The following is a 17,258-nucleotide window of genomic DNA, read 5'->3' on the forward strand; positions in this document are numbered from 1 at the left end:
CTTTAGAGTTTGACTGTGTTCTTCTTCCTTTTTCCGTGATATGACCCATGTTTTCTATACAGATGTCTCATATTTGTTTTTCTCTCTCCATTCAAATATCTCCAAAGACGCTGTGTCTTGTGCCAGGTCCACATGCTCTAAACTGCAGGAATCAATCTTCTTTCCAGTCTGGTAGAGAAGAGGGGAAAGTATTGTGAAAGAAGCAGGGAGGGGATGTACAGTGACATCATCAACACGAGCCTACAATTTATGCAAATAACTATTTAATCTTATTATTGTAATCTTTGACCTTCTGTATCCCCCCACTAGTGTTTGTTTCTTTCAGTCATTCTCTTATGACTAAAATTAGATTGTAAGCTCCTCTGGACAAGGACTTTGTGTTTTCTATGTTCAGTGAAATGCCTAGCACACATTTTAAAGTCTTTTTATCCTTCTTTAAATCTACCTAGGTGATTAAGGGTCAAAAGATTTTTTATCACTTTTGACATGTTTTATGGCTTCTTTGAAAGGATTTGTTGGTCATGATGTGTCTCACAACAAGTGCTCCTATCTTATTTGGCACCCTATTTAACAACCTTATTAGAAAGACCAAATATTTAATGGTCATGTATCTATCATTACTGTCCCAACCTAGTAGTGATTTTTCTGGGTCAGAATTGAGTCATGATGATGAGAGTTAGTAACAGCTGCCTTCAGTCTATGCATGTTCAGTAGGTCCTGTGGTTACCTATAGAATGACTTAAGTTTTCAACGTTTCTAAGTTTATAGTTAGTGTACAGAATAGTTTGGAAACACTAATATACATTTAGCTATCTCAGGCAACAGAAAGGTTGAAAGGCTAACCAGTGCAAATGGATTATCATTCCATGATATCAGTCGGCCAGTTGTCTTGAATAAAATAAGAAGAAATTGGCAGAAGTTATAAGGTCCAGTGTTTGCATTATGAGAATGGATTATTATTTTACATTTACATTATTAGACTGGATGCTGGGCTAGCAGATTAGTGAGAAATATACTTTTTCAGCTTGGTGCTCTATTTAAGATTAAACTATCTCAAATGTTTGTTGAGAGTTAAAATCCAAATCTATCGATATATAGTCCACAACAGATTCAGAATGCTGGTTTACATCAAAATCACACTATCCAGAGAATATTAAATACTATCTTAGTTATGGGTGAAATCTTGACTGCATTGAATCAATACAATTTATTGGGACCAAGATTTTATTGTATAGATTTAGATAAGTTAATTTTCTGATTGTTTGTAAAGTTATTGCAAACAAATCAGTAAAAAATTATTTTAAAAAAATCTGGGTTAATGTTTTTTGTACTTGCTTTATATAATTTTATGAACTATGGAATACTAACAAGTACTGTGGCAATATTGGAGTTCAAGGAAACAAAAAAAAAAACAACAACAAAATATTATATAGTATACCTAATAAAAATGAGAAAAGAAAACATAGAAAAGAAAAAGACCACACCAGATAAGTGTACTGCATAAATCAAAAGGGTTTATGTCATAACATGAACATGTGCCATTTCTGCTCATATATTGAATTTCAGTAGTCGGTTGCATAAAGAAGTAAAGTGTAATGAAACTGGCAAGCAAAGTATTCCCCAGTCAGCCTTATCTTTGTTCCATTTGTCCTTCAGATAGAGCTTTTCTTGCCTTTTTCAATAAAATCCATCCAGCTTTTTTATTTTGCATCTCTCTGTAACTGAGCTGAGAAGACCAATGAGATTCAATGCTTTTCTAGTTCAGTTCTTAGCAGCTGCTTTTTAAGAGATCAAAACTTAGAATGCTGCTACATGGTATTAAGGCTTAGCTATTGATGTGTCCCTATAGGGGTTATGTTTTTCTTGTGGGGGGAGAAGGGGAGGAGAAGGGTAAAGGGTGACCCTTTTGAGCATGCTCATAGACAGTAAACACTACTCTCCTTGTTTCTCAGGATCCTCTTTGCGAGCTCAGTGCTTAACCTGACTGAACTTATTGCCCTTCGGCCTGACCTTGGCAAATTGAAAAAGGTCCTTTACTTCCATGAGAACCAACTGGCATATCCTGTCCAGAAATGCCAAGAAAGAGATTTCCAATATGGATACAACCAGATTCTTTCATGGTAGGTGTTTCTCACACCTCTGTGTGTTGTTTAATGTCTTCTGTTAGGCACAATCTTTTCGCGTTTTAAACCTGGGACACTCTACACTAGTTAAATGACAACACTATTATAAATTGCAATACAGTTAGAAACAGAGTTCTGAGATCTAACTAATAATGTCCATTGGGAGAAGCAGGTTATTAACTACTTTAGATGAAACCTCACCTCAAACTATCGTTAAATTCCACCTCTGTGACATAGACCTTCCATGGTACACTTACGTTACAGTTATTTTTAAGTTATACCTTATTCATAACAAAAAAAATGTTTTGCTTCAAGCATACTTAACAGAGTAGCAGCTAATCAGCTCTTGCTTAGCAATAGCTTTTATTGCATCCAACTGAATTAAAATAGAGTTTTTCAGGGGAATGAGCAAAAATTAAAACATACTGCAGCATTTTTCTGAAGGAGAGAGGGCAGTAAACATACCAGATAAATCTTTACATTTCTTTCAAGTAGAATTCAGAAATTGTGCAGTGCTAAAATACCCAGACATTTTAAAGGCTCTAGTCCTTCATTGTAACTTAAAACAAATGTATTTTCTGAATTTAAGTTAATGAAAGAAGTTAATAACAGCGACACTGAAAAGCTTTGTGATTAGACACGAGAAACCTAAATGAAATTGCAATGCTGAATTGGGTTGAATTGAAATAAATTCATTTGCTTGATCTCTCTCACCTATTTGTTATTAGGAAAGTTATTAGAAACATAGATTGTGCATTTTTGAATACATGTAAAACATTTGTATCTTTATAGTATAAGCCAGTTCCTATTCATATTTCCCCAATGATAATCTTTATATATTCTCAACATTCTGTAAATCTGTTTCTGCCACTCCATGTGCAAAGCATTTCAGATTTTAAGTACCAGTGATATGAAAATGTAATAAAATATTGCTTTTGTAAAACGGTAATAGTCATTTTCAGATTTCATGATATAAGGCAGCGAGGCAGTTTTGGGATATATTTTTTAAATATTCTTTTTATCTTCTTTCAGTATTTTGTGTGATGTAATTTCCTCATAATTTTTGAAATTATGGAACCTTTCCAGTGAATTTGCTCTGCAATATTTCCAGAAATATGCATTTTAGACCACAAAAGCATGCAGTAATCTATTTTCGTTTTTCCTTTGTATTACCATTAAATTCTTGTTTCAAATAGGAAAAAGACTTCTGCAAATACTTGTTTTCCATGCTTCTTTAACCAACAATTGCCTCCTTACATTATGGCAAATATATACTAAAATATTTTGAACACTATTGTTTGCAAACAGCTTAATTTTAATGGCAGGGGGAAAAGTTGTTTATGTCTACAAGTGGTTACCTGCAAGGAGGAAAAACCTGTGTCTTTTTTTATCTGCTATATAAAGAATAACAGAAGTCTTAGCCTCTCTTAATATTTTAAGCTTTGTTCTGCTTGTTTTTCCTTTAGAAATATAATAAATATTATGTCTTTGTTCAAAGATTCCTTGGCGGAAAAGACTACACTCAATTTAATGTTTTGACTCTTTAGGAAAAAGAACTCTTCTCCCAAGTGATCATTGGGAGTTTCCATTAGATAGGTGTTAAAAACACATTTTAAATGATCTGATTTAAAACTTTCCTTTTAGTTGCTTAGACATGAATTTGTTGTAATCAGAACTCTCTGATTTTCTAGTGGTACATAAAATCTCCAGTAAAAACTAATATTTCTAATGTATAAAGGAAACAGAGAGAAAAACATTTCAGGCTTTGTCTGAGGAAAACACATGGTGGGAAATCATAAGTGAGAAGTAATGGGAAATTTCGTGAAATAGTTCAGCTCCTGTAGGTTACTTGAAAAAGATTATTTCTTTCTTCTCAAATGTTTTCTTGCTTTTCCTGCTTTTGTGAGCAGTGTCAGTTTTCTTTCTTGATCGGGCAGCACTGTGAGTTGTAAGGATGAATGACAGGCTCTCACCTCAAATACACTTTTCACCAGCCCAGTGACTTATGAACACATGTCCTCAATGTATCTTATGACCCATGGGTCGGTATTACAATATATGACATACTGAGAAAACCAAGTAGCCATAAAACATTTCTTAAGTCTGTTATGGTATTACATTTGTGCCAGTATAGTTAAGATTGCATCAGCACTTCTAGATGAGCTTGATAAACTGAAAATCACAGAAGCAAAATAATATATGAATTATGATTTAACCACAGTCCGAAATGTTGGTTTTCATGTTTTATAGAGGTAATACTATATGACAAAAAGTTGTCTTGTATCAAATCTTCTCTTATGCTAATATATCAAAATGTTTCCTAATTAAATTTAGCAACATTTAAGCGATTACTTTATCTATTATTTCTCTATTGTAAATTTTGACATGTAATTTGTTTAATTAAAAAATGCTGCCACCTTGGATGGTTTAAATTAGGGTTATTAGGAACAGAGAAACACAGGACTGGGAGAAACTACCTAAGTCATGGAGTTCAGTCCCCTGGAATGTTAGGCAACCAAGTAAAAGATAACCATGTCAACCTGTAGTTTAAAATAATTATTGATGCTTTATCTGACATCTGGTTAACTGAAATTCTGTTTCATTAACCAATAGTAGATCAAACAGTTTTCTCTCCTTTTTCAGTACAGAAATTTACTTTTTCAGGATTTAGATGTCTTTAAAAACCTCAGAGGAAAAATAGTAACAGTCATATTATCCATATGATACAGTGTTTCTTGTGTACCTTTTTAAGGCAATAATATCACTAATGGCAAGAGTATTCTTACAAGCTAATTAATAACATGACCAAGAAAAAAAAACAGACTTTCCTCAAGAGATCAGAACTGTTACGATCTTTCAGATTAATAATATTAAATATTTGTAATTCTTTTATTTTTTAAAGTTTTAATGAAAACTGTTAAATAATGTTTAGAAGATAAGTTATTTGGAAAGCAATCAAGATATTCAGAATAAAAGCAGACTCTCCACCATACCTGAGTCAGCTGATATCAAATAAAAAGAAATTTACATTGCTTGATTTATCAGTTACTGTCACAATATTTATCCTATTTTAGTCCATTTGAAAATAATCCTGGGTTTTCTTTCAGAACGTTGCATTAATTTTCTCTGCTTTTTTCCAGTTTGGTTGCTGATATTGTAGTGTTCAACTCTGCTTTTAATATGGAGTCATTTCTTACATCCATTGGAAAATGTATCAAGCTGATTCCTGACCACAGACCAAAGGATCTGGAAAAAATAATCAGACCGAAGTGCCGAGTTCTTTACTTTCCAATCAGGTTCCCTGATGTGAGCAGGTCAGTACATTTGACTCCATTCTCCATGTTGTGTCATAAATTGTCTCAAATGTATCCAAGGTGCTTGCTTACTGCTAAGTTTTAACAGATAATTTTAAGAGTTGTTATTAGGTAATTTGTTAGATGTTATTGAGCTGCACACTCCATTATTTTATAAAAGTATTTCATTAATACAAAACTACAAAGGTGGGGCCTGATTCTCAACCACTGAAATCAATTAAAACTTTGCCCTGCCTAGTTGCCAAGTTGGTGGTCAGTGCAACTTGGCAACTAGGTAGCTCACTCATGATAATTTCCCATTGTTTGTTTATTAAAAATATCTTTGCATGTGCTTTATCAGCCCTATATTCTTTTATATGAAGAGGGGAAGCGGGAACAAGAAATTTCAGAGACTAGTAAAAGTCATTAGGCTATGGCTGACAAATTATATTTCCCTAGGTATAATGATGCAGGATTTTTCCCTCTAGCTCTGTTTTTTACGGCTTACAGATAGGCAAAAATAATTTCAGTAACATGAAGCAGACTTGAATATTTTGGCATTTGCTGGAGTTGTAGTTGCTCTTCGCTCTTCCTTAGTAACTATGAAGGACATTTTTTATTACCCTTGCTGTGGAGCCCATCCTGAAATTAGCAATGGGTTATGTGGCTCAAAGGGAACATTCTGTAGATCCTTTTCACTTTTGATTAAACCTGACAATTGTTTTTCCTAGCACAGAAATTTCTCCTTGTCTCCTCCTCTTCAGTGGGACCAGCACTAAATACAAATAGTAGAGTTTTGCAATCTGATTATAATTTTTAAAATGATATCAAGTTCAGTGCATTTCATGAAAGAAATATATAGCAAACAAAGTAATGAATTTAAATGGCTGTACTGAAGTCTGGATTTTTATCTGATGGCAAGGTTCATTCTATTTAAATACTCATACCTTAAACCCTCACTGCTGACCAGATTGCACTGTGTGCATCATTTCAAACTCTTTAAGTGTCTCTTTGTAGAAGGTTACCATAAAGAAGAGTCATTTAACTTTGGGGTCACAAATTTTATTGTCGTGTATAGATTTAATGCTTGCATTTAAGTTGCTTAGAAAATGTAACAGGATTCAACTACTTCAAATCTCATGAACATTACTGTCTAAGGTCATGCCTTTTGAATACATATATAGACACTTAGACCTAAACCCTCAAATGTATTTATGTGGCTAATGCCTAATTAGGCACTTTACACCTTTGCTTTTAGGGGCAATTAGGCATTTGAATTTGAGTTAGGTGCCCAAATACCTTTTGAGGATCAGGGGCAAACATCTCAATAGTCTGATTTTCAGGAATGCTGTTGGAACTAGTGAGAGCTGTGAGTCTGCTCAGTACCAGTACCAGTAGTACTTTCTATAGTCTGGACTCTCTCGAAGGACTTGTGCCTCCCGTTCTTTTAGGCATTTAAAAATCCAACTACTGGTGCCTAATGTTAGACATGTAGATACAATAATTTCAATATAACTATATTTTAATACATCATCATAACTATTCATGTAGTTAGGACATACAAACATACACACGTGATTCAGTTTGTCAGTAAGCCAATGAATGACACATCATTAAAAGAACTTCCTATTCTTATGTGAATGCTGATATCTATTTTAAGTGCCTTTAAATGCTCTTTAGAAATTAATAATAATGATTTTCCAGAGATAAAATTCAATATCATCGCAAAAGGCAGAGTAGATTTTAAAAAAAGAAGTTTTTCTTAACTTTGAATAAAGTTCACTTGTGCCCAACATTTACCATTTCTTTACAAAAACATGTTTCAGATAATATTGAATGCATCTGTGGCCCTGAATGCAGTTTATTAATATAAACTGTGTTACTGCAGTGCAATTCAGCTGAATGGAGATCGAGGAGAAAAAGGTTAAGAAATATCGTGGCCAAGCTAAGATTTATAAAGCAAGCTCTTAGCCCAGAGTGTTTTTCGAGTTATTTTCAAATGGTAATTTGCTTTATCCAAACCAAACTCATACAGTGTAAGTAAGTGATTATTTGCATGACTGACAATCATTTGAATGCCTGCAGTCTTTTTAAAATGCATAATTTTGCCAAGACATTGGGAAAATATTTAGAAATTCTGAAGGCAAAATAACTAAGGTGATTTTTCCCTCCTTATTTTGACCGCGTGTGTGTGTATGTGTGCATGCACGTGTGTGCATGCGTGTATGTCCCAAATGTATTTTTCATTTGGATCTTTGGCAGAGGTAATCTAAAAACAAAAAGCACAGCTATGAATATGATTTTGATTTGTAAAAGTTTCCTTATTTTAAATGAATACTCTGATTGTAGGGGAAAGTAAAAATTGATATAATATATTTGATCTTAGAACAGAACCATGTGACAGTAGCAGCATCTAGCATTTCACTGGGGTAAATTCCATTATGTTTATTTTCTTTTTGACACAGTTATTAATGGAAGAAATACAACATGGGAACTTAGGACTAGAAGGGACCTCCCAGGTAATCAAGCGCAGTCCCCTGCAGTAGTAGGCAATCATGTAATAATAAACATTTGTCCAAAAGGGTCGACAGGAACAGCTGCAGTCCCCCCAAAAGAGAGAAAATGCTATACCAAACAGATACATTTAAGCAAGAAATGAAGGTACATTAAAGCACTCGATACATTCTGATGCCGCAGAGAGCACAGAAGATAGTTTGGTTGATATGGAAACAAAACTTGAATAGTGTGAAGTACACCATTGTACATATGCACAGTTTATACTTAAAGTGACTTCACACTGCACGTAGGAACTGCTTTTTCTTCTTTGTTAATGAGAACAAAGTCTGTATAGGTTACTGATGCTGTTTCTTTATTAAATATTTGGAACCAATGCCTGTGTCTGCTAATTATTGATAAGATTAGGGGTGGACTTCAGGTTCATTCAACATGACTTTTTCACAATGAATTGGCAAAGGCAAAAAATATCTTCCATAGGCAGTACATAGGCATTGCCCCTCTTTCATTCTTAGCTCGCTACTTTCTACTGTACACCTCTCTCCCTCAAATGCTCTCCTATCTGCATTGCTTAAGCCATTTTTTTCCTGTTACTAGGATGGGACAAGAAAAACTATTTCCACCACTTTTCTTACTAAAAAGGAGAAGTTGTCTATCTTTCCCTTCCTAAATGTGGGTACCCGAAACTCTGCAAAAAATCCCATGCTGATTTACAGCGCCAGGGATCTTGCTGTCTTACTAGTTTTCTGCTACCTGGGTAAAGTATATGTCATTTTTTGATCAAAGTTCTGTTTGTTCTTCCCGATCCAAGAATTGCTCTAATCAACTTTCATTTACCAAACACTGGAGAGAGGAGAAGGAATCTGTAGAATAGGCATCTATCAGAATAGGGAATTAACTGACCCCATCTTTTTCTCAGAGTCTGTGTTGAGGCTGGTTCTAGGCATATGCTTCCCTGTTGCATTCTGCATTACCAGCGCTAGTCCTGTATATGGCACTACAGAGTCATTTCCTTTTTAATGGCTTAGTTATACAGTCTGACATAGTGTATTATATAGAAGTAATTATTTTATGATAACCTTAAACTTCCAAAACAAATAAAATTCTGAGTTAAGACTGTCACTTCAGAGTGCGTAGGTATTGCAAGGGATGCAGAACAGTAGGTGATTTTACAAGCCATATGTGCTGCCATGCTTCTGTACAACACAGCAAGTTAAGTACATTGTGGCTAAGAATTACCATTCATTGTCATTTTTTGTTTAACTCAGATTCCTTATTATACTGTAACATAATATTTAGTATTTAATTGGATTTCAGTGTCTTATTTTCCCTTCAGTGTTACAAAAGGAGAAAAGGGGGACACAAAAATAGAATTGTCTTTTTACTGATATCATTTTTTCTCCATGGATTTGCAAATGCAAATCCACCTCAGTGAACAGTTGTAAAAGTTCTTTGTTGATGCTTTGTACTAGTTTTTAACATCTTGCCTTCTAATGGTCCATCTGTAGCCATACCACCTTCATCTCACAGCAAAGTATGGTCATAGCAGGTCATTTCTTGAATGGGAGATATTTTGAGATTAATTTAGAAGAAAAGGGCCATATAAATCTTGTTTATTATTAATACTGTTTTAGCTGCAGTAAATCTTTACTATAATTTATTACAGAGGTATAGCAATGGAAAGTATTTTTCAAGCAAGATTAAAGTTATGGTCTAGCAACTTACAATACAAGATAGGCAAAAAATGGATGGGAGAACATATAAAAGAGAAATCATGAAAGGGCTAGGATTGGATTAGGAAACAACAATAGATGTTAAGTAAACCTTGTTAGTAACTTGCACCGTGAGTACTTAATTTTTTTAAATCGGAGATTGTAAATTCTTTTCTGTTATAATGAAGTATAGCGAAAGAAAATGATAAAGAGCACTAAGGTCAGACAACAATTTGATTCCTAGGTAGCTGTTGAGAGATTGTCTTCCCCTCAGCTATGGTGACCTCAGTAAGGGACTTTGGTATGCTAGACAAATAAAGCTATCACAAACAGGGGAGGACTGTCATCCAAAACTGACCACATGTGTAGAATCTGGATATGGAACTCACTGCCTCTAGAAATTGAAGTTGTTTTTCATAATTTGAGTCACCTGACATAATTTTAGGATGCCATAAGGCTGCTTTGGAGATCAGGCTGAAGCAGTTTGTCAATCAAGTGATCTGAATGCAGCCCTTATTACTCCCCTGAAATAAGCAAATATTCAGTGTTAAAAGTTGACATCTACTTAGTTGGCTTAATATGCCAGATCTTGGAAGTGTGCATAGCACAGGCTGGGAGGAAGAAGAGCGATAGGCATAAAGCTCACATGTGAATCCTTTCAGTCCACGGCTGCTGTATAAAGAGTTTGTCACCTCTGCTAAGTACAGATAGTCAAAAAGCCCAACACTGAATTTATTCAATCTTCACAGGTTAGTCTAAGCTGTGTAGATTGAAACAATAAGCAAATGAACAGACATTTACTTTTGATTCCGGAAATGCAGCCATATGCCTGCAGTGGTCCAAGTCAGAAGCAAAGGGGTGCTAGAGCATGTGTCCCTGCTTGACTGGAGCAAACTGCTTGGGCCAAGGCTAGTCTGCTCACTCTGCAAGGAGGGGGGGACTCGTGGGGGAGGTGCAAAGCATCCTGGGATGCTGGGGGACCATGGGTTAAATTGAATCTGGAGGGGATCTGGGACAGAAGTTCAATAAACCAACTTAATTTAAATCAGCTAAGTCTGATATTATTATATCCGTCCATCAAGGTTTATCTTAAACCAGTTTTGGCCATTTTGGAAGTGGTTTACATGCACTGATCTTCTGTTGTGTTACAGATTTAAACCAATTTCTGATCACTTATACTGGTTTGTGTAATTTCTGTCTGTAGCCCTGGGTAAAAATAGACTTGCCTCAGAACCATTACAATTTATGCTGAGTTCCAAGGGTTGAGGGCCAAAACCTGAAGCTGGGAATTGACACTGAAAGGAGTAGTTTGACTTCTCCTTTATTCCACCCATTCTCATAGGGCCAAGGATGGAGAGTGATATAGTAGCTTCTACCTTAGCTGTTCATACCAGAAGGATTACCTTTCCTTTAGGCTGGACTTCCAGATGCAAGATATGTCAACCTTATGTTCAGAATTGTCTGGTAATGCAGTATTAATATCTGCTTCTCAGTGGATGATCTGACTCAGTGGTTCCATCTATCCATTAAGATGTATTAGTGTTGCAAAATATTAAAAAAAAATTAATTTCTTCTTAGCAGTTCACAGATGAAAGTTAAGATTTCTTGCCTTTTCCTTTATCTGTTGCATAGGTATACAAATAAATGTTATCACAGTAACCATTTAATCCTACAACAGCTCAAAAGGATATTTAAACTGAATTCTCTGTGCAACCTAGTTTTTTATTATGTTGGGTACTGCTCATGTTGCATACAACACATTCCCATAAAACTTGCATTTTGTATTTACAGAGAAATTTCTCTTGAGAGTTAAGGTCTTGTAAAACATTCTTGTTCTACAGCATGAACGAATTATTATACTCTGGGGCATTAAAAGTGAAGTGTACTGAAGAAAAGAATTTTTTCATTAAAATGCAGTTTATATTGATAAAACAGATTACTAGCATTTGATGAAATGTGAAACTTGGATCTACCCATATCGCTAAATCGCCAGTAGGTTTATTTTGGCAAGAGAAATAGCATGTAATGTATATCAGGACCCATCATTATACACTACCTGTTAGTTTTGTATTAGATTAAATTGTCCTTTGCTAAAGTAGTTGAAAAAGTACTGTATCTGTATCTTGAAGTAGCAGAATGTGGTAACCAAGAATATTAGAAAATAAAAGCTGTCGTGTTATCAGTTTTGGCACAGTCATTTATCAATCAGTATTTTAAACATTGACAAGTGGTAATTTAATAGGGAATGACCCCGTTGGCAGGAAGTTCTAATGACAGATGATGCAAACTCATTTTTCACTATGGGGCTGTGCTGGCTTCTTACCTTTCTCAGTATCGCAGCTCATATTTTCCAAGTCTGGGATGTGAGAAGCCACAAAGGGCAAAACCTGTGGCAACAAGCCGATAACCACTCCCATCTTCTTTGGTTAACTATTTAGTTGCAAATTTCACTATAATGTGGTTCGTAATATTTGAGGCTTGATTTAAACAGCATTTGATTTGTGAGTACTGTTCACAGTGATAGTCCTACCCTCTTACATGCAGCCAGTTTTTAAGTGTTCGCTCTTTTGTTTGGCTGCCACAGTTGAATTCCCAAGGTGAAAAAAAATATGCCTGGTTTTCAAAGAAAGGTTACCTTCTAAGAATTCTGGCTAATGGCACATTGCATCCAACAATCTTAAAACTTTACAGACATTAACAAAATGGCATAATGCATAGTGGGCAACTCTTTGTTATCTCTGCTTCAGGGATAACAAAGTAGGTGGGGAAATGTCTAGAGCTGCAGGGTTAAGTGACTTGTGCAAGGTCATCTTAGAAATCATTGTTAAAGCCTTGACTGGAATCCAGTTCCATGACTCCCATTTCTGTGCAAAACCCCCTTCTAATTCTTTTTTTGTACAGAAAACAGCTTACCTTGCCCTGAAAAATGTAAAGACTTGATGTTGGGAGACATCATGCAAGAGGAAATAGAAGTGACAGTTTGCCAGGAGCTGATGTAGATGACATTTTTGATTCTCTATAGAATTCTGTATCAAATATAGCAATTCAACTGTGCTCACTTTGAGTAGATTTTATTTATTTTACCTAAATTGCTGTTATGTGAGAAGTTTTCTTTACATTGTCTTTGCATATTTTCAGTTCACATTCTATATTGTGAGATATCAGAAAAACCATAAATATCAGGATGGACTAATTAGCATTTTAAACTTAAATCCATAGGGACTTTTATTATACCTTCCTACTTTAGTTGCTTCATTTGTTCTTTCTCCTGTCCCGGAGAGCTTTCACAATCAAATGCTTCTCTTCTTATTAAGGGTTGGATTTGGTTAACTATCATCCCCATGAGGGATGATGTAGACATGAGATACCTTTAAATGTTACATCAAATTATTACCAGGTTGTAATAAGGCTCAGTAGAGTTAAATCTAATTGGTTTCAAAGTGTTATGGAAGGGGTTTAAGGTAAAGCTGTTCTAGAATGGAACAAGATTACTGACTAAGCATAGAATTCTACAGGCTGAGCACTCCCACTTGCATTGTGGTCATACAGTTCTGAGAGCTCCCTAAAGGAACAGGACCGTAGGACTGGTGGAACAAGATAGCAAACAGAAGTAATGACCAGCAATAAAGTGATACAGTTAGTGAGCTCAGATCAAATACTCATTTCAGCATAAATGTGCATTGATTCCATGTGTAAATATTCACCATTTTTTTCAGACAATTCCATGTATCCAAAATTTTACTTTTCAAAATAATGCCACTTCATATTTTTGAGCAATGAATATTTTTCATTGAAAAAGTTATAGGAATGAAAGTTACTTTTATATGTAATTTCATGTTTATGAAGTGGGAAAGTAGTTATCTTTGATTATTTTCTTTCTGAGTTGTTAGATGAGACAGAAAGAGACCCATATTGTTTTGATACTTCACACACATTTCTTTTTGTGATGGAAAGGGAAAGGAAGACCAGAATAGAGAGGAACTACATAGATAATAAATCAGAATGAAGAGCAGAGAAATATGCACAAGGTTTTAGTGCTGCTTTATTGTGAAGGGGAAGCAGAGTATCTGAAGTTGTATTGGATTAACTTAGTGTGAGAATGAGGTGACCTGTGCTACCAGTTAAGAAACCATGTGCAACAGATGTATTTTAAAAGGACCCAAAATAAGATGCCTAGTCCCCAGTGAATGACAGCCATGGTTTTTTTTTTTAAAGAAAGGAAGGCAGAACTCTGAACAGGAAGAGAGAAAGGCCAGCTAGTCTACTGATATTAAAGGTAAAGCAACGATGAAAAGAATACTGAATCTGATCTATGCATCCTTCATGCAGTATGTTCCTGAATTGTAAATGAACACATCAAAGAGTGATATGAAGAATAAAGTTGCGTTGCAACACCATTATTTAGACCAGAGGTGCCAAACTCACTTTGGGTCCCAGGCCAGATCCATCCCGGTGCACGGGGTGGTGGCCGCCATAGCAGCAGTGGGGCAAGCAGCCGTGAGGTGAGTGCAGGATGACTGAGAGCTGTGTTGTCCTTGCTTATTCATCTGGCAATGAGGACCATGTCCACCAGGGCCCAGATTCTGTGCCAAGCCCTATTTACCTTTGGCCACACCCCAAATTCCCTGGTTTAATGGTAGCCCCTGAGTTAAACAGATCTCATAGGTTGATCCCCTCCTGATGTCTTTTTATTATATAGCCAGAACATTACTGGATGTTACCAGTGCAGGGTATTCACTGATTAACATATGAACATATAATAATATAGCATTAGGTCAAAGCAACAGTAGAAAGGAGGTTCTGCCAGTCTCTGTGAGTTGAGAATAAAATAATTTTCAGTGACAAAATTACAACTATGGAAACAAGAAGGAAACCTATGATACTGCTTCCCAGACATGTGGAGATGACCTCTGTCATCATAAAGGAACAGCCAAATACAAGTGTTTGGTTTATTTAAAGAAAAGAAAAAAAAGAAAAAAGAAAAGAAAAGAAGGTATAAAGTTAAGTGATTTTTGTTTTGGCAAATTCTTAGTCATTGTGTTTGGTATTTGCTCATCTTGCTCATTTTGGGGTTTCATTTTTTTTATTTTTTGTTCACAGCTAGCAATATTGAATATTTTATACTTTGGACGTTTCACTTGCTCAGTTGTGACTCCCAAATGAAATACTCCTCCTCTTCTCCCCTTTAAATAATTCAAATGATATACATTTTAAAATATGAAAACTCTAACATTAATATACTATAAGAATTTAAAAAGCATGCCACAAATCCTCTTCAGTATTGAAAAGATATATGAAAAGTAATGGTAAGAGCACCCCAAAGTTCCCGACCTATAAGCATGAAGAATGCTGGATGCTAATGAAGACATTTAGTCTAGAGACAGAAGTTACACATAAGTTGGTTTAAGTGATCAGAAGCTAGTTTAAACCTGTAATAGAACAGAAGCTCAGTGCACATAAACCAGTTTAAAAATGGATGAAACTAGTTTAAGATAAACCTGCTTGAATGTAGTATCAGTGATTTGGGTCAAACCAGTTAATGAACCTTCTGTCTCAGACCCCTTCCTGGTTTAGGTTAAATCACAGTCCCCCAGCATCCCAGCATTTTGTAGCTCTGGGCTGGGCTGTCTGCTCCAGAGAGCAGGGCTGGCCCTGCCCCTCAGTTCCCTAGCTGGAGCAGTGAAGGCTGGGTGACAAAGGGTGGGGAGGAGGACAAGCCTGACTGGGGATGCAGCCCGGTCTGTGGGGGGCGGAGGGGAGGGGGAGCTCCCCCAGGCAAACCCCAGTTGAGGCCAAGAGCCAGGAGTGGGTTTAGACAACCTTTCCCCTACTCAAACTTACTGCTGGCTGCAACTGTGGACTAAGGGTCCCAGAGGCACCGGGAAGCAGGAACAGGAAGTGATGAGCAACCCTGCAGAGTCCTACTGCTGTAATTCTGGACTGCAAATCCTAGAGACCTCAGGGGCAACAGGAAGAGGAAGTGACCACACAGACAGAGAGCTGTGCTCTAGTGTCCCCCAGTTCTGGCCTGAACCACTGTGGTTGCATTTCCTGAATCAAAGGTAAATGTCTGTTCACTTCTGGTTCAGTTTAATCTGTGCAGTTTAGACTAACCTGGAAAGACTGAATCAAGTCAGCCTCGGGCTTTTTGACTGTCTGTACCTTGCCTTAGAGGCTTCAACCAAGTCTGATGGCTTTTCATCCAAACAATTTCTTTAGGATTTAGGTTTCCTTATAAACCACAAGGCAGTTAAGGGAAAATGGATGACAGCCAATGTTGCTTAACTTATCTGGTCCTATTGGCCAGTCCATGGGCTAGATCCCATGCTCTGTGGGTGTGAACAGGCACTCTGGCCTGGCCCCTGTGCCCAGTGCAACCACCAAATGACCCTGTGCACTGGATGCAGCCATGGACAGATCCTGTGTACTAGTGCAATTCAATGCACAGGTCCACATCATAAAGTCTGTGGGTCTCCCAGTGGGTCCAGAAATTTGAGAGAAGGGAAGCAGTGGCATTGTTAATTGCTGCAACCCTGGGAGCTACAGCAATTAATGCTGTCACTTCTTTGCTGCTGCCATAGGTGGAATTCTGCTATCACTCTCCTGCTGCCAAATTTTCAGCCCCACAGGCTGGATGACATGGCTCTGTGGGTTGGATATGGCCCATGAACTGGAGGTTGAGCACCACTGATAAAGGCTAATCACAGTTTTAGGGCCTTGTTACACATTAATTTTAGGCAGCTTTTTTAACCCCTGGATTGTCCACACGTTAATATCTGAAACTAGTTTCAACCACACTTTAGGCAGTTTAAAGTTACACCACTCCAAGGTAGATTCATTTCTGATCCACTTTTTCCAGCTTGTGTTCCATTAATGTGCGGTCCCTCCCCACAGATGAGCCACCCAAGTCCCAATCCTCCAGCATCCCAGGATGCAGTGTCTTTCCTGCATCCTCGTGTGTGGACAAACTTTTTACTCCCTGAACTCTACTGCCCAAGGGGTTGTTCAGGCACCAAGTAAAGTCCTCCTCCCACCCCCAGGGGTGTGACTTTCCCAGCCTGCAGAACACATGCCAGCTAGCCCGGTCGCAGGGCAGGGATGGGTCCTGGAGTGAGAAAGGAGGAGGACCAGGTAGGGGGAGGAACAAGGTAGTGGGCCAGATGAGGTTCTCATGCAGTGGTAGCATATAGGAAGTGCACGGGGGTGCACTCCCTGACAGACCACACTCCCTGCTTAGGCGATGGGTGGGGGAGCAGGCGGGAGTGCTGGTGTCCCCCCTGTGAATACCAGCCAGGGAATGGGAGTGCCAAATGAAGCGCCATGGCCACTTCTAGGAGCACCACGGCCACTTCCTGGTTGGTGAGATTGGCCGTGGGGGGCCCCCCAAAAATACATTCCCTGACTGCTTCTACCTCTCAGCCACCCCGGGAAGCATGACCAGCATTCCCCACACCCCAGTCCTAAATCCCATCTCCACCCATTAACGACCGACCCCTATCCTCATTTCCTTTCCACCTCTTATTTCATCACCCACCCCAATCCCATTAACTCTCCACCTCGCAGCTCCATGCCTCACCTCCACAAGCCACCTTTCACCACCCTGCTCCACTTACAGC

The 17,258-nt window shown here is 37.4% G+C and overlaps 1 protein-coding gene across 11 annotated transcripts in view; it reads left to right on the forward strand.

Annotated features, from left to right (window-relative positions):
- GTDC1 (glycosyltransferase like domain containing 1) overlaps window positions 1-17,258 on the forward strand; it is a 317,443-nt gene that overhangs the window by 176,720 nt on the left and 123,465 nt on the right. For 10 of the 11 annotated variants that reach the window (XR_003093474.1, XR_003093476.1, XR_003093475.1 and 7 more), the window contains 2 exons: window positions 1,953-2,120; window positions 5,264-5,437. Coding sequence is in view for 1 of the 11 variants with exons in the window: in XM_006021326.3 (XP_006021388.1) it covers window positions 1,953-2,120; window positions 5,264-5,437 (342 nt within the window). In the remaining 10 variants the exon portion in view is untranslated. The remainder of the gene's footprint in view (window positions 1-1,952; window positions 2,121-5,263; window positions 5,438-17,258) is intronic. The other variant, XR_003093480.1, reaches the window with a different exon arrangement.

This window comes from Alligator sinensis, unplaced genomic scaffold (assembly GCF_000455745.1).
Source record: "Alligator sinensis unplaced genomic scaffold, ASM45574v1 scaffold693_1, whole genome shotgun sequence".
In the NCBI taxonomy this organism is placed as follows: Eukaryota; Metazoa; Chordata; order Crocodylia; family Alligatoridae; genus Alligator; species Alligator sinensis.